Source organism: Monopterus albus, unplaced genomic scaffold (genome assembly GCF_001952655.1).
Source record: "Monopterus albus unplaced genomic scaffold, M_albus_1.0 scaffold122.1, whole genome shotgun sequence".
NCBI lineage: Eukaryota > Metazoa > Chordata > Actinopteri > Synbranchiformes > Synbranchidae > Monopterus > Monopterus albus.
In genome coordinates, this window is record NW_018128002.1 from 714,012 (window position 1) to 737,360 (window position 23,349).

General features: G+C 40.7%; 4 protein-coding genes across 8 annotated transcripts in view; 2 read left to right on the forward strand and 2 right to left on the reverse strand.

Annotated features, from left to right (window-relative positions):
• Positions 1 to 2,556, forward strand: part of tmem221 (transmembrane protein 221) — a 4,950-nt gene extending 2,394 nt beyond the window's left edge. Inside the window, exon 3 of the mRNA XM_020612274.1 lies at positions 1,321 to 2,556. Coding sequence (XP_020467930.1) covers positions 1,321 to 1,832 — 512 coding nt within the window. The 3' untranslated portion in view covers positions 1,833 to 2,556. The remainder of the gene's footprint in view (positions 1 to 1,320) is intronic.
• On the reverse strand, positions 634 to 7,514 carry borcs8 (BLOC-1 related complex subunit 8). 3 transcript variants are annotated; one of them, XM_020612281.1, is made up of 6 exons: positions 7,386 to 7,514; positions 7,022 to 7,134; positions 6,634 to 6,698; positions 6,432 to 6,539; positions 5,019 to 5,083; positions 634 to 1,110 (listed from the first exon to the last, which is right to left on the reverse strand). In XM_020612281.1, exons 1-5 carry the CDS (start codon positions 7,420 to 7,422, stop codon positions 5,041 to 5,043), a joined length of 366 nt encoding a protein of 121 aa, XP_020467937.1. In that variant the 5' UTR covers positions 7,423 to 7,514; the 3' UTR covers positions 634 to 1,110; positions 5,019 to 5,040. The 3 variants fall into 3 exon arrangements, with proteins under 3 accessions (XP_020467937.1, XP_020467935.1, XP_020467936.1); XM_020612279.1 differs by having other exon boundaries at positions 5,019 to 5,119; positions 7,386 to 7,513; XM_020612280.1 differs by lacking the exon at positions 5,019 to 5,083.
• Positions 7,155 to 9,617, forward strand: rfxank (regulatory factor X-associated ankyrin-containing protein). 3 transcript variants are annotated; one of them, XM_020612275.1, is made up of 10 exons: positions 7,155 to 7,240; positions 7,765 to 7,812; positions 7,913 to 8,011; positions 8,166 to 8,267; positions 8,360 to 8,425; positions 8,542 to 8,642; positions 8,735 to 8,860; positions 9,016 to 9,082; positions 9,169 to 9,249; positions 9,340 to 9,617. In XM_020612275.1, the coding sequence occupies exons 3-10, from the start codon at positions 7,918 to 7,920 to the stop codon at positions 9,399 to 9,401; spliced, it is 699 nt and encodes a 232-aa protein (XP_020467931.1). In that variant the 5' UTR covers positions 7,155 to 7,240; positions 7,765 to 7,812; positions 7,913 to 7,917; the 3' UTR covers positions 9,402 to 9,617. The 3 variants fall into 3 exon arrangements, with proteins under 3 accessions (XP_020467931.1, XP_020467932.1, XP_020467933.1); XM_020612276.1 differs by lacking the exon at positions 7,155 to 7,240 and adding an exon at positions 7,270 to 7,352; XM_020612277.1 differs by lacking the exons at positions 7,155 to 7,240; positions 8,735 to 8,860 and having other exon boundaries at positions 7,590 to 7,812; positions 9,340 to 9,615.
• A 147-nt stretch (positions 9,618 to 9,764) lies between these two features.
• nr2c2ap (nuclear receptor 2C2-associated protein) lies at positions 9,765 to 14,900 on the reverse strand. The gene is made up of 5 exons (XM_020612278.1): positions 14,823 to 14,900; positions 13,215 to 13,305; positions 11,168 to 11,273; positions 10,948 to 11,015; positions 9,765 to 10,046 (listed from the first exon to the last, which is right to left on the reverse strand). The coding sequence occupies exons 1-5, from the start codon at positions 14,858 to 14,860 to the stop codon at positions 9,924 to 9,926; spliced, it is 426 nt and encodes a 141-aa protein (XP_020467934.1). The 5' UTR covers positions 14,861 to 14,900; the 3' UTR covers positions 9,765 to 9,923.
• Between the last annotated feature and the right edge of the window lie 8,449 nt (positions 14,901 to 23,349).

Genomic DNA, 23,349 nt, shown 5'->3' on the forward strand with positions numbered 1-23,349 from the left:
CCACACAAGTAATATACTAAAAAATTATTACAAAGTGTACACCACACCCACAATTGTCCATGTAATTAATCATTGAGCCTGTTCTTGCATATATCTTGATTGACACATACCTTTATATTTATGTTTAAACTCGTCAATTCTATTACTATTTTTTATGTCCACACTTAGATTATTCCATAGTTTTACCCCACTTATGGAAATACAAAATCTTTTTTTGGTTGTACGTATAGCATTAATTTTTTAATTTAACTGACCCCTTAAATTGTATCCCCCTTCCCTTTCATTAAATAGTTTTTGAATTCCACCAGGTAATAAATTGTTCCTGGCTTTATACATAAACACAGCAGTCTTATATCCCACTAAATCAAAAAATTTTAACAATTTAGACTGTATGAAAGCTACATTGGTGTGATCCCTATACCCCATCTTATGCACAATTCTTATCGCTCTTTTTTGTAATATATACAATGGTTGAAGTGAGCTTTTGTATGTATTTCCCCAGTTTTCAACGCCATACTCTAAGTATGGTAAAATCAATGAAGAATACAAAATACGTAGTGCTTTCCTGTCCAAAATATATCTAACCCTTGCCAATATCGATATATTTTTTGCTATTTTATGCTGAATATGTCTGATATGAGATTTCCAGGAAAATTTGTCATCAACTATGACACCTAGAAATTTGATTTCATATACTTGTTCTATATTAGCCCCCCCAATTTTCAGTCGAAGTTCGTTATCTGGTCTACGATTCCCAAATACCATAAATTTAGTTTTATCCAGATTCAGAGACAGTATATTACTATCACACCATTTCTTTATCTTCTCAAGTTCAACAATGCATTCTTTGAGCAGCTTCCATGACTCAAGTTTTTTTTAATGCTGAACCTGGCAGTGCTGTGATGCTCAGTACAAGCCGCTCAGTGGAGGCAATCACCCCAATGTGATGAGGCGGCGTCGCCCTTATGACCCCACTTCAAGCCACAGTCAAGAGGCAGCTGAGTAAGGGACTGTAGAGGCAACACCACCAGCTCAGGAATTCACATCACACCCCCAGAACTGTGCTTTTCTCCCCCTTCCTTTAGCATGCCAGAGTCCACGGTCCTTTTCCTGCAGGCAAACATAGGCCAACTCAGATAAGAACATCATATAAAGATGGCATTTTGACATTATTAAAATGTAAAACTCAAAAAAGGTTTTTAGTACAACATGAGCAGAAGCTGAGATTTCAGTAGAAAAGTTACATGGCCATTTACAGATAAACACTTTCCTTATCACAGGGCAAAGTATTTATAAATTCTCTGTTCTCTTCCTTGGCAGCCATGGCCATCTTTATGCTCCTAACATTTGACATGGAGACAAGTATCGCCAGTGCTTGTGTCCTCTCTTCAGGGATCCTGATCCTTTTGGTTGTTCTAATACACTCTCTAGTCAAAGCTTCCAATAGTGCTATGCACTATCGCAGTGATCATCTTGACACTCTCTACCGGAACAGCCACAGAAGCAGCAACATCCCTGTCTCTCGACCTCATGAGCTCAAAATTGGCATCGACAAACTGCAGATGCACCAAAGCCCGTCTCACCTGCAACATCAGATCTCCTACTCTCAGAGACCACAAGAACAGTACCAGCCAGAACAGTACTTCCCTGTTGCAGATGATAAAGATGTCTACAACAGTGGGAGCAGCTTCCCCAGAATGCACAGGACCCTGTCAACTGATTCTGGTTTGCTTCAGACCCATACTAAACCCTGGAATGGGGTCACCAATGAGATGAGGGTTGTCCTTGCACGCAAGTCAGCGATTTCTGCAAAAGATTCTACTCTTGTGTGACATGAAATAAGCCATGCTTGTGGTTTAAGAAACTGAGGACCTCTAAGTGTCAAAAGAGGGCTGCAAACACAAGTCATCTCAGATGTAGAAATGCCAGTTTGTATTCTTTACTCTCAGCATGTTTGTTCCGGCTGAAAGCAGACAACATAAGATGGAGACTGAAAAACTCAAGTTTTCTTGTTTATCTAATGGTTTCTCCTGATGAGATTATAGAACATTTTGAATTTGATGAAAAACATAAGTGCAACTTTTGAATAATTAGCGTTCTGTATGAATGAACCTGATTTAAATCTCATTATACACACGAATGTTGCCCAAGTATCAGTGTGACCATATTTATAGCCTTCACTGTAATAATGTACATACTTTATACTACTGTATATGGCAGCTTTTCGCACAAATATTTGTGCACAGCGTGCAGATGTGTTTTGTTATGTGTTCTTTAAAATGATTTCATATTATCCTCAATTCATTCTGGAAACTATAAATCAATTTAAAAGTAGAATGATTTTGGACACTTAAAGATATTAAAATAATGTTCACAAAAATATTAAAAGGTTGTTCAAATACACATTTCACTCATTTCTAACAGACTGATAAAAGACCTTATGTCTTTATACAGAATACCTACACAGGTGGACAAATTTGTTGGTACCCTTCCATTCAAGAAAGAGAAACTCACAATGGTCACTGAAATAACGTGAAACTGACAAAAGTAAGTAAAAATTTACTGAAAATTAACTAATGAAAATCAAACATTGCTTTTGAATTGCAGTTCAACAAAAGCATTTTAAAAAGCAAACTAATGAAACTGGCCTGGACAAAAATGATGGTATCCCTAGAAAAGATTGAAAATAACTTGACCATAGAGACATGTTAAACTAAAGTGTGTCCTGTAATTGGCATCACAGGTGTCTTCAAACTTGTAATCAGCCAGTCTGCCTATTTAGAGGGTGAAAAGTAATCACTGTGCTGTTTGGTATCATGGTGTGTACCACACTGATTATGGACCACAGAAAGCTAAGGAGAGAGTTGTCTCAGGAGATTAGAAAGAAAATTATAGACAAACATGTTAAAGGTAAAGGCTATAAGACCATCTCCAAGCAGCCTCATGTTCCTGTGACCACAGTGGCACATATTATTCAGAAGTTTAAGGTCCACGGGACTGTAGCTAACCTCCATGGACATGGAAGATTGATGACAAATTGAAGAGACGGATAATGCAAAATGTAACCAAAGAGCCCAGAACAACTTCCAAAGAGATTAGAGGTGAACTCCAAGGTCAAGGCACATCAGTGTCAGATTGCACCATCTATCGCTGTTTGAGCCACAGTGGACTTCATGGAAGACGACCGAGGAGGACTCCACTGTTGAAAGCAACTCATAAAAAAGCGAGAATGGAATGTGTCAAAATGCATATTGACCAGCCACAAAGCTTCTGGGAGAATGCCCTTTGGACAGATGAGACAAAACTGGAGCCTTTTGGCAAATCACATCAGCTCTATGTTCACAGACACAAAAATGAAGCATACAAATAAAAGAACACTGTACCTACTGTGAAACATGGAGGAGGCTTGGTTATGTTCTGGGGCTGTCTTGAATCTGTGTAGGGTACAACAAAATCTCAAGACTATCAAGGCATTCTGGAGCGAAATGTGCTGCCCAGTGTCAGAAAGCTTGGTCTCAGTCGCAGGTCATGGGTCCTCCCAAAACACACAGCTAAAAACAGCCAAGAATGGCCAAGAACAAAGCACTGGACTATTCTGAAGTGGCCTTCTATGAGCAAAAGCAATGTCTGATTTTCATGAGTTAATTTTCAGTAGATTTTTATTTACTATTACTATTACTGAAGTCAACAAATAGCATCCTGACATAAGTGTTAGAATGCTCTAGGTAGGACAGGGCTGTGTGTAATGCTATTGGGATGCTGTCTCAATAGCATCACACACAACCCTGTCCTACCTAGAGCATTCTAACACTTATGTAAGGATGCTATTTGTTGACTTCGGTTCGGCATTTAATACTGTAATCCCAGACAACCTGGCACTGAAACTGCACAATCTGGGAATGCCTGCAATGATGTGTCATTGGATTAAGGACTTCCTCACTAACAGGCCTCAAGTGGTGAGAATCGGAAGCTGCACACCATCCACACTGATCTTGAACACAGGCACACCACAGGGCTGTGTGCTTAGCCCAGTTCTCTTCACTCTGTTTATCCATGACTGTGATGCCATTCACCCCACAAACACAGTAGTAAAGTTCACAAACAATACCACTGCAGTGGGTCTCATCTCAGACAATGATGAGACTCGCTACAAAGAGAAGATCCAGCACCTGACAAGGTGGTGTTCAAATAACAATCTTGTCCTGAACACCAACAAGACTAGGGATGTCATTGTGGATTATAGGAGGTCCAGGAAGACAAAACATGCTCCTCTTCTCATACACGGGGAGGTGGTGGAGCAAGTAGATAACATTAAGCTCCTGGGCATCACATCTGGCATGACCTGGTCTCTGAACACATCCTACCCAGCAAAGGCTTTTCTTCCTCAGGAAGCTGAAACTCGCTGGTCTCTCCTCTGACCGGATCTAGAGGAGGGCTGGGCGGATTGCTGCAGACCCCACCCACCCAGGCAACAATCTGTTTGTGCCTCTTCCCTTCAGGAAAAGGTACAGGAATATAAAGACTAAAACAAACAGACTGAGACACAGCTTCTTCCCCAGAGCTGTGAAATCAATCACCCCTCTAACCCCTAGTCACACACACAACCTCCCCCCTATGGACAGACACAGAACACTGGACCTCTGCAGACACACACCCATGCTCACACCTCTTCCTAAAGACTGAGATTTGCACTGAGCTGCACCTTATAATGTTACTACACTCTTGCTACTAACCTGATTAGGTCCCATACATCCCTTTTTATTTGGTCATATTTTTATATTGACTTGTACAATTGTGTGTTATGTAAACAATATGTCTGTCTTTTAAGCCGAGAGCTGCCGGAAAAAAATTTCGTTGTGCTATGCATAATGGCAATAAAGATTCTTGACTCTTGTCAGTTTCACGTTATTTCAGTGACTATTGTGAGTTTCTCTTTCTTGAATGGAAGGGTACAAACAATTTTGTCCACGTGTTTAATACATCAGTGTAATTATGTCATGCCTGGAGGAACTACTGACCTTGGACACCTCTGTTCAGGGGTCATGTGGAAGTGGAAGGTGCATGTGGAGCAGAGACAAGGGTACTGGGAGAAGGGGTCACATCGTGTAAGCTGCATGCACTTGTCAGTGGGAAACAAATAAAAAGCACAGACAAATACAACAGAAACCATGAAGCTCGCATTAACTACAAAGAGTTGAGAACTAGCCTGATAAATATTTTGCAGTTACTGGGGGAATAAAGCAAACAAAAACAAGTTGTATTAGCTGATGTCCCAAAATATTAACTGATTCAAATCATTATAAATGATTGATTAAATAAAATAAACACTAAACAGGTTGAACAAAGGTATGATGTGGAGCAAAGAATGAAAACAAACAGGATGACACTGCAGACACTGAGCCACCATTGTGTAGGGGTCAGTGATATGGCCAAAACAGTAGGGTAGAGGCACAAGTAATACTGCTTTCATGTAATCAGCTTTTGAAATACTTGTATAGAAGTTTTCAAATTTAAAGAGCTGGTTACGGTGTAGGGCTCTTTCAGACGCTACGCAGCCGTATGCAAGGAAGGTCTGACGCATACTAGCGTAGCAAAAACATCCAATCATTTGTACCGGTAACTCGTGTTATTTCATGCATTTCCAATGGGGGGGCTCTAATGCAAATACTGTACTGTCATGCTAATCTGTAGTCTTTGTTACAGAAGAACCATTTCTGGTGTCAAAAAACAGACAAAACAAAAACAGGCTGTGTGAAGTTGTCTGTGTTCATTGGCATATTTATTATATGGGAGAAGCAAAATGATGCACTCCTCTTCCGTAACAATTTTTGCTTCTACTGAACAAAATCACGTGACCTGATTAGGACCGTGGGCTATAACTCTTGCCCCCTGTTGGGCAAGCAGTGTATTGCATCTGCCAAGACACATGGCAGCCACTGCCTATGAGCATAAACATTTGCATGACCCTTGCCTTTACAGCTGTTTACATAGTTTGTGCAGCATCTGAAAAAGCCCTTAGACAGCACTGGAAGGCTTATACTTTGAAATGGGTATAAACGTGTCATATGTGGAAGAGCTGACACAACTAAAAGCCACAGAGAAGTAATGCTGCTGCTCGACAGATGTCAGCATACATCTGAAATTGTACATTTAGCTGCCTTTTATTAGCAAATCTTTTTGAAAATTTGAAAGTGACAAGCATCACTTCCAACAAAGCACAGCACAGGGGCAAAGACCTGAGAACAGTGATGCACCTATATTGAAAAGATGAATAACAACACATTTAATGCAGTGGGGAAAACACTGATTAACTATGCCTGATGCAATTATGTAGAGGTGTTATTGTACTGGTGCAGTCACAAATAATGTCATATTGCCAACCCCTACACTTTGGACAACACTCAGTGAACAAGTTGACTGCTGTCTCTTACCTGCGCCCTTGAGAGTTGCTAATCTGCTCCTTCATTTTGATGGCTTGTCGGAGGAGGCTGTCAATATTTTTGAAATACATGCTGCTGTTTGTCATGCTCTTCACAGCACTGGAAAAACCAGTAGATAAGTGAAAGTGTTAACAGTCATAGGAGTGGGCCAACATGATCCTGGAAAGATTTGTAGATCTATGCATCATCCCACCTGCATGCATACTCTACAGTGTAGATAGCTCCTTGACTCTGCTCTTCCCAGCTCTGCATATCTGTCTGTGTGAGAAATGACACAAAGTAAAACTTTTAAAAAACCTCCAGAGAACGAGTGCAACTCTACTACACTATGTTGTGGCATTTGTGTTTAATTCAAAACGCTCAGTTTATATATTCAAGTGGCTGTCCACAAACAATGACAAAGCATTTGGCAGCAAGACTTAGGGACAGACTTTTGTTTCCAGATACAAATTTTCCTGTCTCAAGTTACTTCAATAGCACAATGTAAATCGGGCTACATTTTATTTTGGAGTTAATTTCCCCCTTAATGTAGGTGTGTTTGATATGGTTTTGTCTACACAAACATGGCACAGGGAGAGTACCTTGTGTTGTACCAGTTCAGGCAACGACCTTCTGACGTGTTCCTGCAGTCTGTAGAGAGCGACTGACGGCTCATTAGCCAGGACGTACATGCTCTCCGTGAATTTGTCAGTCACTGTAAAAGTATCACAAATACATGCTTTAAAAAAAAAACCCGTGGTAGAAAAAGATTTAAAAGCAGAGGGGAAACGCAGGACAGCAGAACATGGACGACTGGCGAGGTAAACACAAAGACAGGCATGCTAACGTTTTTAGCTTAGCGGCTAAAGTGAGAGAACGTTAACAGCTACTATTACTACTAGCTTAGCTGCAGCGCTGCAAGATAAACATGAGGTAATTTGTATGATTTATTTATCCGATGTTTACCTCGTCTAACTTTCAGTTGCATCTCCTGGGCTTCCATAATACAAGCTGGTCATTCCAACCAGAAAACAATAACACGGTGCTGCTAAAAACGAATTGTGTCAGCTGATTCCTTTATTCTTCCTTTTTTGTCATGTGCCTCACGACAATGTTCCGGATAGAAATATCGACTGTGGAAAAACAGTTCTTCCTTCAAAGAGTACCGAATGCTATGATACGTTACACATACCGATTTAAACATGTTTACGCTGCGTTTGTTATAATAATTGATTAATTAGTAATAGTAGTAGTAGCTTATCTACTGAGCAATGAGAAATGTACTCTCGGCACACTCAGGTGGTAAGCAAGATCCGTCGTGTAATTAGAAATAATTTACTTTCAGTTTTCCCAAAAGCAAGTTAGCGCACATTGGACTGTGAGGCTGGATGTGGTAAGTGAACAATGTACTTTGCTTTCTACACGATTTTGGCTACTTTTTCTTAACAGAACTCCCACATTATTTAGTAGTTCATGTCTTGTTTTTTTTACAGTGATCATGGAGGCTGATGATGCGGTTGCACATGGCCACAGTAATCAGGCAGTTAACGCTAATGTGTGTCCCGCGGAGTCTACAGATGAGAGGTTCAATGGTATTCATAGCCTTAATATGTTATCTTTTAATGCAAGCTTTTTCACATGCTTTTTGTTCTGAGTAACATACAGACATCCCATGTTTTAAAACAATCAGTTAAAGCTGAATTTATTGCTTTCACTGACATGGCTGTGGTTCATCTGACTGGGCAGAGAACATAGATGTGGATGAAGACGGTTTGTTCAAACACTCCACCACTCTGACTAACAAGCAGCGTGGGAACGAGGTCACAGTACGCCCGGCAACTTTAGACGGTAAGTACTGGCAATACGCTAACAAAATAGGGCTTTAGAGGAGCATTCATTGTATTGACCATATGAAGTTATTCAGATTTAATGTCCATCAGCTCTGTCCATACACCAGCTGGCAGCTCAAGGCGAGGTTTCACAAGCGGCTGCACACCTGAGTAAAGGTGGGAAATCTGGATCTCATGGTCATCCACCAAGAATCATAACACAATGCAAATTTTACCATTGCTAAATTTTAGAAAAGTCCTGATGGTGGCATGTAACCTGCTTCATCTTGCAGACAGCTCACTGCTCATCAAACAGGATGAACGGGGCTTTACCCCTCTCATGTGGGCGGCAGCGTTTGGAGAGAAAGCCATGGTGGATTTTCTCTTAGAAAAGGTTAGTAGCAAGCAACTGCTGTTCAAAACAGCAGGAACATAATTAACACAAAACACACTGTCTCACTGATGTAAATGGGATCCGTGTTTTAGGGTGCAGACCCCAAAACCATTGCAAGGGAGCGAGAGAGTGCCCTGACACTGGCTAGCTCTGGAGGTTATGTGGACATTGTTGAGTCTCTTCTCAGACATGGAGCAGACATTAACACTTATGACTGGGTACACACATGGGGCTTTCTTTATGTTGGATATGATTTTTTTTACTTATGGCTAGCAAACACACATTATTAGGATGGTCAAAAAGTATTAAAGAAAATATAAATACAACACCGTTTTTTTGTTTTGTTTTTAATAAACATGTATTTTATTGTCAGAATGGTGGAACACCTCTTCTTTATGCTGTGCGGGGGAACCACATCAAATGTGTAGAGGCACTTTTAGGTACACTGTCTGTTTATAAGTCATAACAAATTCTGTAGTATTCTTTCTGAATACTTTACGACCTGATATTACTGTACTTTTTTCAGCCAAAGGAGCAGACATGACAATTGAATCAGACTCTGGGTACAGTCCAATGGCCCTGGCCGTTGCCCTTGGACACAAGAAGAGTATGTATTGCCATCTTACACTGTTTTTCTTTTTATAAGAGGCTATTGTAATGGAGTTGTTCTGTGCTAACATTCAAATGTTTTTCTTAGTTCAGAAAGTGTTGGAGGACCATATTCTGAAGCTCTACAAGCCAACCACACCCCCAACATGACACAAGGACAGGGTGACACAGATGATCTCACATCTACAACCAGCTAATGTTGGTGATGAAACAGCTGAGACCTCTGTCACAATTACAGAATAGATTAATACACATGCAGAGACATTTACACTGAGCAAACTGCATTTGTTAATTTATAAACTGTTTATTCCATTTGTATGCATTACCCTATACACACCAGAATTATTTTGTTTGGTGGGAAGGCTGTAAGCAAGTTTTAATAAAAATGTATTTTTATACTGTGTTACACTGGAACTGCACTTGAGCTCTTATAATCGCAACCCATATAACTGCAGTTAAAACTCATATCCAGACTCCAGGCCGAGCACCTTGTGATTGAGTGAAAGACGTGAGACTGCCAGACAGATCCCTGAAAGAGTGGATACCAAAACAGGCCACATTCACATCAGTTCATGAGGTGGCAGTGCAGATGATGTTTCCCAAGTGCCACCACACCATCACTTTACGCAGGGCTCGTATATTCTCTCATGAGAGAAATAATAAAAAAAATGGTCATGAAGCTTTTTCCCCCAGGATGTCCAAGGAATAAATAATTATTCTCCCAAAAAAGTCAACACTATTCTCAAACATTATTTTTACTTTGTCCACTGCAGGGGCCTCCTGTATGGGAAAGCTGTGGGTGTGGAGTTAAGAACAAGATAAGCATATCCAGGAATATACTGTTCCTATACTTAATATGAACCATCTAGCAACAGGAAGCAGTGTGTGTTCCTAAAGTTACAGGTACAGCTTGTAATATCCCTGGTGTAGACTGACAGAGTGAATTTTATTTCTGAACTGTTATTGTACTACAGTTGTATTTAGTGCTATCTTAAAGAAAAACCTGCCCAAATACTGATATTTGTTTGATACAGTAGGCTTGCTGCAACATATCCCCAGTGTGGACATTGTTGAGTCTACCTTCACGGATGCCACAAAATTTGGATTTGATCTGATAACAAGCAACACCAGGTATCACCGTAATTAATAATGAATTTCTGAACTCATTTTCATTACCGCCAAATAATTTCCAAACATTAGGCATTATATGATATAGCTTTATGTTAATCACATGATCTACACACACTGTGTTAAAACAGTGTGTGTAGCAGGGATAAAGGCTAAACTGTGTGTGTCTCAGTGTCTCCCCACTGGCCTCTCTCCACTTGGCTGCCTGCTGCTGCTCAAAGGTGCATTTGTTTTAAGTCTCGTGTGGCACAAGTTGGTGGTGGGTCGCTTCAGTATAACGGGATACAATGGTGCTGACGTGGGGATGATGTTCCAGCAGAAAATAAAACAAGTGGTCCTAGAGTTCGTAGAGGAAACTGGGAATGGGAGCTTCGTTTTTGTTCAGTGGTCTTATAATGGTTCTCTGTAAATGCTCAGCGGAGTGAGGTGTATCAATCTTATTTCTGCTATAATCGATTCTCAATGTAAAACTCTGTATTGGTAGTATCAATACTTTTGGTAATTGATGCACTCACCCTTACCCAGTAACAAATCTAATCTTCCCCAAAAAATGCAGAATAAAGGATATCTGAAGGGAGTTGTTGTCCTCTGGGTAAAACTGGCTGATCACTCTAAAGTCTCCATCTTTTGGGTAACCTGCAGAAAACACAAGTGGAAAACCATTTATCTTGTCAGACCTAATGTTTTGTCTGCTATAGGAAAACTTAAATAAGAAGCTGATGCACTGTACAGTCACATCAGGAAACCAATTATAATGAGGCTTACAGTTGGTAATCTTTGAGTTTTACCTTCTAGTCTGCATGTTTTTGCTGAGAAGCCTCCCTGGAACTGGACCTTTAACTCTGACATCTTGACTGACTGGGGGAACTCCATGGACAACCACTGACATTCACCCTGCCAAACAATGGGTCCCAATCAATGTATAGATGATCAGTCACTGTGCCATTTTACTATTAAATGTCCAGATACGTGTAGGAAGTGTTTTGTTTTCTATTTGTTCAGCTCTATATGCGTGCTCTCCCCTCTGCTGTTTTCACTCTACACCAACGACTGCATCTTGAAGGACCCCTCTGTCAAGCTCCTAAAGTTGATGATACAACGGTCATTAGTCTCATCCGAGACGGCGACAAGTCATCCTACAGACAGGAGGTTGAGCAGCTGGTCCTGTGGTGTAGCCGGAACAACGTGGAGCTGAACACGCTCAAAACAGTGGAGATGACAGTGGACTTCAGGAAGAGCCCCCCCCACCTTATCCCCCGTCACCATACTTGGCAGCACTGTATCAGCAGTAAAGTCCTACAAGTTCCTGGGCTCCACTATCTCCCAGGACCTGAAGTGGACGTCCAACATCAGGACCATCACCAAGAAGGCACAGCAGAGGATGTACTTCCTGCTCCAGCTCAGGAAGTTCGACCTGCCCCAGGAGCTGCTGATCCAGTTCTACAGAGGAATCACTGTACACCTCACGGGTCAAAAGGAGGGCGGAGAGATTCATTGTAGACCCCTCACACCCTGGACACAATCTGTTTGAACTCCTCCCCTCTGGACGGTGTTACAGGTCACTGCGCACCAAGACAACCAGGCACAGGGACAGTTTCTTTCACCAGGCCATCACTCAGATGAACACTTAACCAACGACAGTAGGGTTGGACAATAACCCTCAGTGCAATACCTGTAAATATACCTCATACAGATTATACAGATTCGTACAGGTACTCTAGTTTTAAGTATTCTGTTTTTATTCCTATTTATCTCATTTCAATGAGCATTCCTTTGTCTGTTAATACTGCTTATTTTGTTATATTACACAGCCTTATGCTGGTTTACTGTTTACTTGCCCCTTGCATGGGGATATGTACATACACATTGAGAGTCGATGTATCAGTCAAATTCGTCATGTGTCCGACACACCTGGCCAATAAAGCAGATTCTGAATCTGATTCAGATCCTCTCAAGCACTGTCAGTTTAGAAGTGCCTGTCATCCTCAGGTCTCTCCACAGATGTTCTATGGGGTTTAAGTCTAGAACTTGGCTGGGCCACTCAAGGTCTGTCAGTCTTGTCCTGAAGCTACTCCAGTGTAGTCTTGGCTGACTGCTTTAGGTCACTGTTGTGCTGAAAGGTGAACCATCACTGCAGTCACTGGTGGCAGGTTTCCTTCAAGGACCATTCTGTATTTGACTGCATTTCTTCCCTCAGTTCGGACCAATCTCCATGTTGCTGCCACTGAGAAGCACCCACATATGATAATGCTACCACCACCATGCTTCACAGTAGTGTTCACCAGACCTAGTGCTGGGAAGAATTCAGTTTGTCTCATCAGACCAGGGGATCTTTTTCCACCTTTAAATGCTGTCTGGCAAACTGCAAGCGGGCTGTCATATGTCTTTCACTCAACAATGGCTTCTGTCTAGTCACTGTGCGATGAAGACCTTATTGATGAAGTGCTGCATTTGCAAAATTTTCTAAAAACACCCAATCACTTTGTCATTATGGGTTATTGAGTGTAGACTAATGGGCAGAATGAACATTTCATCCATGAAGGGGTCTGAATACTGTACTCTAATCTCTCTGACAATGCAATTCACAAAAAAAAATAAAAATTAAATTGCTGGTGGTGCTGGAGCAGATCCAGACAGACTTCAGAAAACTCAGTAAAAGGTGCTGTTTAAAAATCTAATGTCTTTTTTGTATAAAACATTTGTTGATTTCTCATATATGAATGCAAAAAACGGAATAGCTCTATGACAAATGATATGACAATTTCAATGTAGTACACAACATTACTGTGTTCATACAGTATATAGTATGAGATTGAGACGCAGCTGTATTTCTACCTGGTCTGAGCTCCAGCATGTTTCTTCATTACAGTCAAACATGTTCTTCTTCCCATACTGCTTCACATCTCTGTTTAGCACTGAACTCACCCTGAAAATGTAGTGGCAAAAAATCCAAGTTGTTAGTTTACACATCAACTAGCTAACAATACTTGCAAGATTTACTAATCCTTTTGTAGTAAACAAATGGCATTGAGACATAATTAAGTTTGACACTTATGTGCTCTCAATCTTCTTCTTCTTCTGTAGTTTATTGCAGAGTTGCATGCAGGTGGATCAGCCACAGAGCCAAATGAAAAAAGGAGGTGCTTATATCTACATGCATAATTAAATCCTGTCCATGATACCTAGGTCTGTTAAATAATAACACATTTTATATGCTTTCTTATAATTGCTACCCAATATGCTCTCTATTGACATATTATTAATCCTTATTTTTTTCCAGTGAAGCTATCATTCGAGCACGTTGTTCATTATATGCATTGCATAGGAACAGGACATGCTCTACTGTCTCAGCTTCACTACAGTGTTAACAGTGACCTGTAGGGTGTTTACCTATTTTATGCAAAGTATAATTTAATCCTGTGTGACCTATTCTTAAACACGTTGTTACAATTTCCTTCCTAGTACCAATCCATGCCTGCTGATACCCAACCATTTTTTTTATATTCTTGGTAACTACATCAAGTTTTGGAGACTGATTAGCAGCAGAGTCAGCCTCCTCATTCCTGTCAGTGGGCTGGCACCCACAAAAAGCTAACTGTTACACCTTTACTATTCATACATCTCATTTAACCTCGTGTCTGGTTTCAGACAGGCCTTATTTAATACTAAAGGGAGAAGAAGAATTATCAGAACATATTAATCCCACATTAACGTTATTTTCCTCAACCCATTGAAATGCTATTAATATAGCAAGCAATTCAACTGTGAATACTGATAAGTGATCAGTTGTCCCCCCCCCCCCCAAAACACACACACACTTTTGGGAAATAACCACAGTAGCTCCCGTTTGCCCAGAACCAGGATCTTTGGACCCATTATTAAATATCATTTATCATTGTAATAACGACCTATAAATCCCTCCACATAGGTTGATGTAGGAACATATTTGGTTTCTTCTTTCAGTTCCTCAGTTAGGTCTAGGTTCACCATTTGTCTAGAGAACAACCATTGTGGAATCTCTGGCCATGGAACAGTTGGACAATATCTTTAATGTCTTACACCCCGGGCCATAATATTACCTATCCACCCAATTCTATTTAAAGTTGGGCTCATTGTGTCCCCTGCAATCCAACAAAATTGACTTTAGTAGGATGGGTACTGTCATGGCCCCGTAATTTAACATTCAGTCTGCGTAATCTCAACGGAGTTTCCCCAAGTTCAACCTGCAATGTAGAGACTGGGGAATTCTTAAATGTTCTACTACATATTCCGAGAACTCGAGCCTATTCAATGTCTAACAGTTTAAGGTTGGGCTCTGCTGCCGACATCTACGCAATACATCCATAATCTGGATGTATTGCTGTTCGAAATATGCACCTCGAGCTATTCCAGCCCCTACCCCAACCATTTGTTCTCGTTAATCTAATGACAACTGTTTAATACCTGCTCTGTGTTTCGCCGCAAATCACCGAAGAAGCCATGTCGATTTTTAAAATTACATTTAGCCGTCAAGCAATGCGGCCACATGGTAGTTTTTACGACACTGACGTTTGTGCGTAACTGTTCTTCTTTCTGCCAATAGATGGGAGCCACGTACCGTGAAAAGTGTTGATTGAGCTGCGGTAGTGTTCAAACTGAAAGTCATTTCATCTTTATGTATGGTCCCCATGGCGAGAGATTAACATTTTGAGAGCACATCACATTTCTTTAATCTCTGTGTTGCTATACATTCTGGCTTTCATCGTGTTTAAACCTACACCTACACGTATCGTTGTTTACAGGAAACACAAATGACAGGAAGTTAAGACTCGATTTGGAAGAGCACTACACCGGGCTTCCCTGAAGGCGAATAGATACGTTAACCGAAATTAACTAACTTTGCTGCTTTTATTAGAGAGCATATTCCTATATTTATCTCATAACCTGAGAAACTGACACGGCAGAGGAAGTGTGTACGTGTGTGTGTGTGTGTGTGTGTGTGAGAGAGAGAGAGAGAGCCTGTGTTTGGCAGATGGCTCATTGCAGATGGAGAAGTCCTGCTGAGGTTTTGTCACAGGGCCCCCTCACTGCAGATAAACAATAGGTCTGAAATATAAAGCCAGATGAAACGCAGCCTCTGTGAAAACTTTAGGGGATTGGGGTGGGTGTCTGGATTGTAAGCTTTGGACACATACACCCTCTTAATACTTTTGACAGTCAGCAGCACCACACTGACGCACACTACCACCTTTGTGACATTACAGCTGCTGGTTCATACAGCAGGGTTAGCAAGTTTATGGGATTGTGCATAAATTGTGTCAAAGCTGCAGTGATATACACTGCTTAAACAATTAAGGAAACACTTAAATCATGCATTGGATCTTGATTACAAATTATTCAAGTTTAATACCTTTACTAATGTACATTGTATAATTTGTTCAAAACAACATGACATAACAATGGTCAGTGGAAACCAAAATCTCCTGATGAGTTGGAGGAGGGTGTCCTGGGGGTCTCCCAGACCTGGATCAGGGCATCAGTGAGCTCCAAGACAGTCTGTCGTGGTATCACTTGTGCTTCATTTGTGGACAGATTGATATCCCTGAACTGTAATTGACTCGGTGTTATACTGTGATGATTAACTGTTCCCTTAATTTATTTGAGCTGTTTATTTAGTGTCCCAGATATGTGATTGGCTATGACATACAGTATCTGTGTGTCAGGTCCGCTCGGCGCGACCTGCCTCTCTTCTGCCTTTCTCTCTCCTGCTCACTCTTTTTGCAGGATCATAGCCTCAATTGTGTTGCTTTATGTAATCAGTGACTTGTGGGTTGTCGCGCACAGCTGGGGCACATCACTGTAATCACCCTCCTACCTTATTTATTCCTCTGGCGGACGCTCCGCCGGAGCATTAACTACTGTAACGTGCATACCCTGTAACAGCCCTATACTCGTGGTATGTATTGTATGTCATTTTGTTTTCCATGCTGACAGCTCCTGTGCTGTGGATAGCATTTTGTACGTTGGTTATGTTTTGTGTTTATAGAAGGCCACGCTGACAGTTCCTGTGCCATGGACCTCTTTGTATGTTTTTGTTTCTATAAGTTTAGTAATGCGTACGTAGAATTCAATGCTGACAGTTCCTGTGCGGTTGATTTCTTTTGTCGTTCGCCACTTTCTTCTTTTTCACCTGTCTGTCCTCATTCTCCTACTCTTGGTTCCTGCCGTTAGCCTGTCTACTCTCCTGGTCGTCCTGGTCTCCTCCACCATCTGTACTCCACCCGGATTGTACATGTACATGGACCCTGTTATGTTGTCCTTTCTGTTTTGTTCCATTGAAACTCCTTTTTTTTACTAGCACCTGGGTCAGCACCCTTGAGTCCTACCATAGTTCTCCCTCAACCCCCTTGGTGAGGGGGCCTAAACCGTAACACTGTGGAGACTTTGTAGAGTTGATAATCGGTGCACCTGCCACCAATTTATTTGGCAGGTGCTCCTATATTTGCTCATCAAAGCTAATTTTCTGGCCTGTAGACATTCGGACCCCCACCTGGCCAGCCATGTGGGCTTCACATGGGTGAATGATGAGCTTACATTGGAGCCCATAAGATGTTGCCCATGTGGGCTGCTAATAATGCCAAGGTATGCTGCAAGTGGTGCTCATACTGTAATCATACTAAGAATGCTTTTTATGTCCATAACAAAAACACAAAGCAGAGACTCCAGGAAGCCACTGCACCCATCAAAGAAATACATGTATTAAACAGATAAGTGTTAAAGTTGTGGATAGGCAGATGTTTTACATTTTTTATATATATTGTATCATTGGACAGAGCCAGGCTTTGGATTATATCAGTAACTGACAAGGGCAATGACTGAAAGAGTGAAGGGTAATATGCAGTGCTTAATGGCAAGCGTAATGACATGTCTGGCAAGATCCATGTTAAAAGAAGTTTAGAGCAAGAGCTATACAATATTATGGCTGTTTCCTATAAAAAAGAAGAGTCAGACTAGCTCTTTCCCCCTCTTCAAGTTAGACTAAGCTAACCAATTTGGTTAGTGTTAGGTAATTTTTTAGTTAGATAGATATGGATTAGAGATCTGTTGTATTAGAAGATGTTAGTGCAGCCAGGATGTCTCCTCAGGCTGTTAAATGCAAGGATAGTTAAGGCAGAGAAGGGCTCAAGTCAGGGACAAATGTTATTATGACGGTAAAAGTAACCATAATATTTGTCTTAATGTGTAATGTTATGTCAAATTGTTTTAGATACACACCACAAAAACAACAGCCACACACATTATTTTCTTCATGTTTTGTCTACTGCTCTGCTCAGCTGCCAAGCTGGCATATCAGGTGACGTCACGGTTTCCCAGCCCAGAAATGATTAATATTGTATAGGAATTCGTGGTTCGGGGTCTTTTCTGTTTCCGGGCTGCTTTGGCAGCCTGGGGGTTGGAAGATCTCGAGACTGGAAGTGTGAATTCTTGCCTGTGCCTCTTTGAATAAACCAGCACGGTTATATTTTTTATATACTCAAGTGGTCTGAGTCGTCCCTCGGAGTTCCTGGTTTGAAAGAACCGGACGAGGCTTTATAATGGGATAGAGCCTTTATTAGCCTAACCTGCAGGCTATCAGATCCAAGTATGTAAAATTCTGATCTCCTCTCCAACAAACACTAAGAGTGGTTTTACTGTGTTAAGAGATTTCTGTCAACTTGGGGACACAGTTTCTTAAAAGAGCTTTTTATATTGAACACTTTTACTATCTTCCATGCTAATGCTCACACAGTCGTGAGCTGAAAGCTTTGCCTCAATGTGACCAATAAATCTTGTTTTAGTAAAAAGAACACTTCATGTGCCAAGGATCCCTAGTCTGCCTGAATGATGGAGCAGTAAGAAACATTTGAAAAGTCTGTCAGCAGATATTTGCATTCATTTCTGTGGTTGTTGTCAGTACTTTCCTCAGTGGGGGGTGGGGTGCAGCAGCAATGTTCTTGGCTAAGAGTATATAAGGAGCACAGCAAATGTGTGAATCATTTCTACACAAAATAAGCCATTTGATTCTTAATAATGCATGGTTTATTATTTCATAGAACTAGTGCTTTAATTTAGCTTTTACATGTATTTCAAAAGTTCTGCCCCTCTCTGAGTCTGTGCTCCAGCTTGGCTACCCCATCCAAACTTTTCTAGATCTGCCGTTGCCAGCAATCTTTTCCAGCTTTGGCAAAAGACACTTTTGACAGATATATTGCTCGTATTTAATCATAATAGTTTATTCTTAAGAGAAGAGCATCAGTGTTAAAAATCACTTTCCTTAATACCCTTGTTTGCACTTTCAGTCAAGGTGATTGAAAATTATGATTGTTTTATTATGCACAGATACTTGAAGAATAACCATGTCTGTCACCTGGGTGATTCCACAGTTAAAACCACCTATGAAAATTTACAGTTCATTCACTGGCAGCGATATTTTGTCAGCACGGGGACTAGACATCATGTGTGGGTAAGAAACTTAAATTTCAGTGTATGAATAAAAATGATGGCAATAAAAAGTCATAGTCCCATGTCTCAAATGTGTGTTTGGGTGGGTTGACTCTATTGAGAAGTAAATAAGCAGGAAAAGGAGATAAAACAGTCACTATGGTCTATTCCAGAGTTTATGAGCTGTGGGCACTTGCAGATTGTCTTAATGAGCTGCGTGATTAATCCCTATGCTGCTGTCAGCTGAGGGGATGCAACATTCGGGCTGGGGCAGCACTGCAGCACATCAAGCTATCCACTTCTGGTTTGCATAACATACTGAATACACTGACTCTCTGACTTAAAGTTTTTTGTAGTTTAGTTTTATTAAGTCTACAAGAAAAGCCGACTCTTTTTGCAGCAATGGGGGAGTCAGCTGGTGAGAAAATACTAAGTCTAGTCTTACTGGTAGTGAGGCTGAAGAAAATAGGAATGCAGTACCTATTCAGTTTGTCATTTTAGTACAAATCAGTATGATTTAACACCAACTCAGCTTCCCAAAGCCACAGACGGCATCCTTTCTAAACCAGGTAAAGCATGTTGCAAATTAGAATGACACAATTCCACTTAGTGGTCATAAATCATTTAGTTCTGGAAGACACCATTTGGCATTCTTTGGGGCCCAGCTAATTTTAATAAAGCAGGGAACGGACAGAAACATGAAGCACATCTGTCGACTGCTGCAGCAATTAACACAGGATCTTGAGTCTTTGTGCTGTCACCTGGCAGAGCTCGTCACTCATATCCATCTTGAAATGTTGTGCTCAGCTTTGAGTGAGGTTCTCTAATTAACTCATTAAAAAGCAGAATGTTTGCACAATATGCTCCGCTGCCTTTGTTACAAAGCACAATCACTTGTAATTTATATGCTCACAATGAGGGAGCGTCTGATTTGATTCATGGTCTGTAGCTGTATTTGTGTGAACAGTGAGTACCGTAGGCCCTTTGGTCCCTGTCTTCTGTTATGATTTTAGGGAGTGTAATGGTGGACATGCATGCTTTCACAGCTTTAAATTACTGAGAGATTGATAGATAACTGAAGCATAAAGAAACTCTACGATTACTTAATGTGTCCAAGAGGTTGGACATACTTTATTGGGCAGAATTAGAGAAAATATATTGTAATTTTCTGGACATGAAAAATACAAAGCAACAAGCAAATATAGCCCAAGTTTCAAGACTATAGAATAAACACACAATATAAGAACTGCAGTTCTTTGTTCCCCCAGGCTTACAGCCCAGATTATGTGCAGCGTGGTGATGGCCAGGATCTATGAAGTGTGGCTGCTCCTGCTTCATGCTCCGACAGTCAGAATCCCTGCTTCCTCATGATGTGGTTGGAAGCCCACAGGAAAAGCCTCACTCACCCCTGTTAACCTATAGCCTCAGCATTATAACCACATGCCCAGCCTCTGATATCTTACCAAGGGCTTGGGTCTGCAGTAGTAACTGGAGCTCTAGCAGGTGCTCACAGGGCACCAGTGTGATGAGAGGCTATCAGTTTAAAGTGAGGACATGGGAATTTGTCGTGAGGAAAATCAGGGAATTTTCCTTGAATGGTCAGTGTGAGGGGCCAAAACAAGACAGGCACAAGAAACACAATGCAGTTTAAGGGTTTTATTCACCCAAACTCAATGTCTATGACAAATTTTTACATGAGTTCTGGTGCAAACACATTGAACAAGACAAAAAATTGTAGCTTGTTTATTGTCTCCTATAAACAGAGGTCCAAACCAGAAATTGGGCTACATCAGTGGGCAGTGAACATGCAGAAAAACCTCTCTCTCAAAGACGCACACAGGGAACATTTATTCCTGTCTGGCCAGACAAAAAAACACACAAAGCGGGGAACACAGAAACACATTACACAACTTTGCAAAGATGATGTTAATATTAACTTAAACTAATTCCTCACTCCAAATGACATTACTTTCCTTTATATAATTTAAGAATACAGTTTATATGAAATAACATGCATTTAAGGCTCAAATTTTGCCCTCCCCCATGAATCCAGACAAGTTGGTTCTGACTAATTGTCACACCCAGGGTATATAAGGATGACTATGTCTCCTTGGGAAAACAGAAATAAAGAATAATACTAGACTTAAGTTACGACACACATAAATAGCACCTTGAAACTTATCAGTAAACACCAAACAGAAATTGTGATCAATGTCAATAGAGACAGTGCAATATGTTTTATGTCAATGTAGCAGGTACACAGAAAAGAGAGACAATAATGGCAAGGTATAAAAAATAAAATAAATGCTATGAACACCAGGAACTACTAGCATAACAGGATGCACAGCTGTGCTAGATTTCTTAAGAAGAACAAGCTACAATAAACAACCCTTAATTGATAAGATATAGAGAATAAGCTCCAATTTGTTCCATACTCTACCATAGTAGATACAGTATACAGTACACCAATCAGCCATACCATTATGACCACCTGCCTAATACTGTTTACATAGGAGTCATTGTGGCAGTTGGTTGGCACTCATGTCACTCTGCAGCTCACTGTGCATCTTCTGTGAATCCATTTGCTTCCACAGTTCTACTGTCAGGAAGAGTACAGATGTGTCTACAATTCAGTGAAAAACCTGTGTATAAGGAGTGAAAACTGGTCGTGAGGACAAGTTAGAGAGAATCTTTTAGACAAATTCATCAGCCTCACCACTCTAGATGTGATATCACCACTACAGCCCCTGACTCTTTCTCTTCATAGAGACCAATTGACGGTATTTCTCATTTTCAACCATTTTAACAAAGATTCAAATAAATTTTTAATCTTTTGAAAAGTACAAATGAAAGTTAAAAGTTTTAATCTACAATCAACCTCATCACCAGTGAGCTGTGGGTATCCATGACCCTGTCACCAGTTCACCATTTGTCCTTCCTTAGACACTGTTGGTAGGTACTAACCACTGCAGACCAACAACACCCACCAAGACCTGTAGTGTGGGAGATGGTCTGATCCAGTCATCTCACCATCACAGTTTGATCCTTGTCATAGTCATTGTAGTGGGTAGAATTAATGCACAGGGAAAATTACTGCAGTGCCAATAATCATTTATTGAACATTATTGAAATGTGATTGTGGATGAGAAACAGGATCACCTTGTTAGTCTTTTGTCATTCTGCAGAGGAAGTCAGGTAGTCTGGTCACTCCCCCCAGAGTCTTCACGCACAACTCCGCTCCTGATCAACCCCCTGCTACTTTTTATTCCTATCTCTCTCCTTTACATTCTTTCCTGATTAGCTCAGCCCTGCACTGTCATCTCCTTCTTTGGGGAAAACTCCTGACAGTCTGACTTCCCCCTCGAGCAGCACAGAGAAAACAAAAGGTCGCTGACCTTTCCTGGTTGCACAAGCATTTTTCCTATCCTAACACTAGAAGACTATTCTAATATCTATTCTAAGAGATATTTATGTAATATATCCCATAACACATATTAATCAGGAATATGTTAACAAAGAATTATCTACTAGACAATATATTGTTTGTTTTAACCACTGCATCACTCAGACACTCCATTTTTCCTCCTTCCAAACACATCAACTTTGAGGACTGAATGTTCACTTGCTGTCTAATATACCCCACACACTGTAACAGATGGTCAGTGTTATTCACTTCACCTGCCAGTGGTCATAATGTTATGCCTGATCGGTGTATATTAACATCCATAAAGTAAATTGTCAGCTGCACAGAAGCGGGAGCTAATGCAACAATCCTTGGATACCAACGCAGCAAAAATAAAAGAAAAAGAAGAAGCTTTTCCTGTTGGCTGGAGGAGAACAGCAACAGGTAACAATGCTTGACTGAAACAAAAGGTAGATCTCACAAACCATGCTAAATAACATACTGTATGTTTTATAAAACAATGTGTCACACGTAGTGATGGGTGATCGAGGCTTTGTTGAAGCTTCGACACAGTATTCACAAAAACGGTTCATTACTCATTACTCAATGACACAGTGCTCGAGTAGGACATCTAGTGGTCAAGAAAATGAAGCGCAATCGAGACGTGTCATTGGTTCATGGATTGTTTGGGATTTGATTCACCATGCACATTCCTGTTCGACTACACTACATGGTTGTATGGTTTGAAGCTGACACAGTAAAATATAAAATAAACATGGACACATGTTGAAGACCATGTTCCTTATGTGGCACGTCTGACTGTAACCCTATATGCTCCTCACTTATATTTTGTGTTATGAAAACATTTAAATGGTGCTGCTACATTCATGAGATGTGCTCTACAGACTCAGACAGATGTCATTCATAGAACAGGGCAGTGGATGTGCTTGTGTAACTGTTTATGAGTTTTTATTGAGAAATCACAGTAAATCCACAGTGTTCGGACAGAAGTGGTTTCTCCTTTTACAGGCTATTTCCCCAGCCTTGGAAAAAAACGTTCACGTGGCACAGATGAGGCTGGGGTACACCGGAAAAACTTAGCTAATT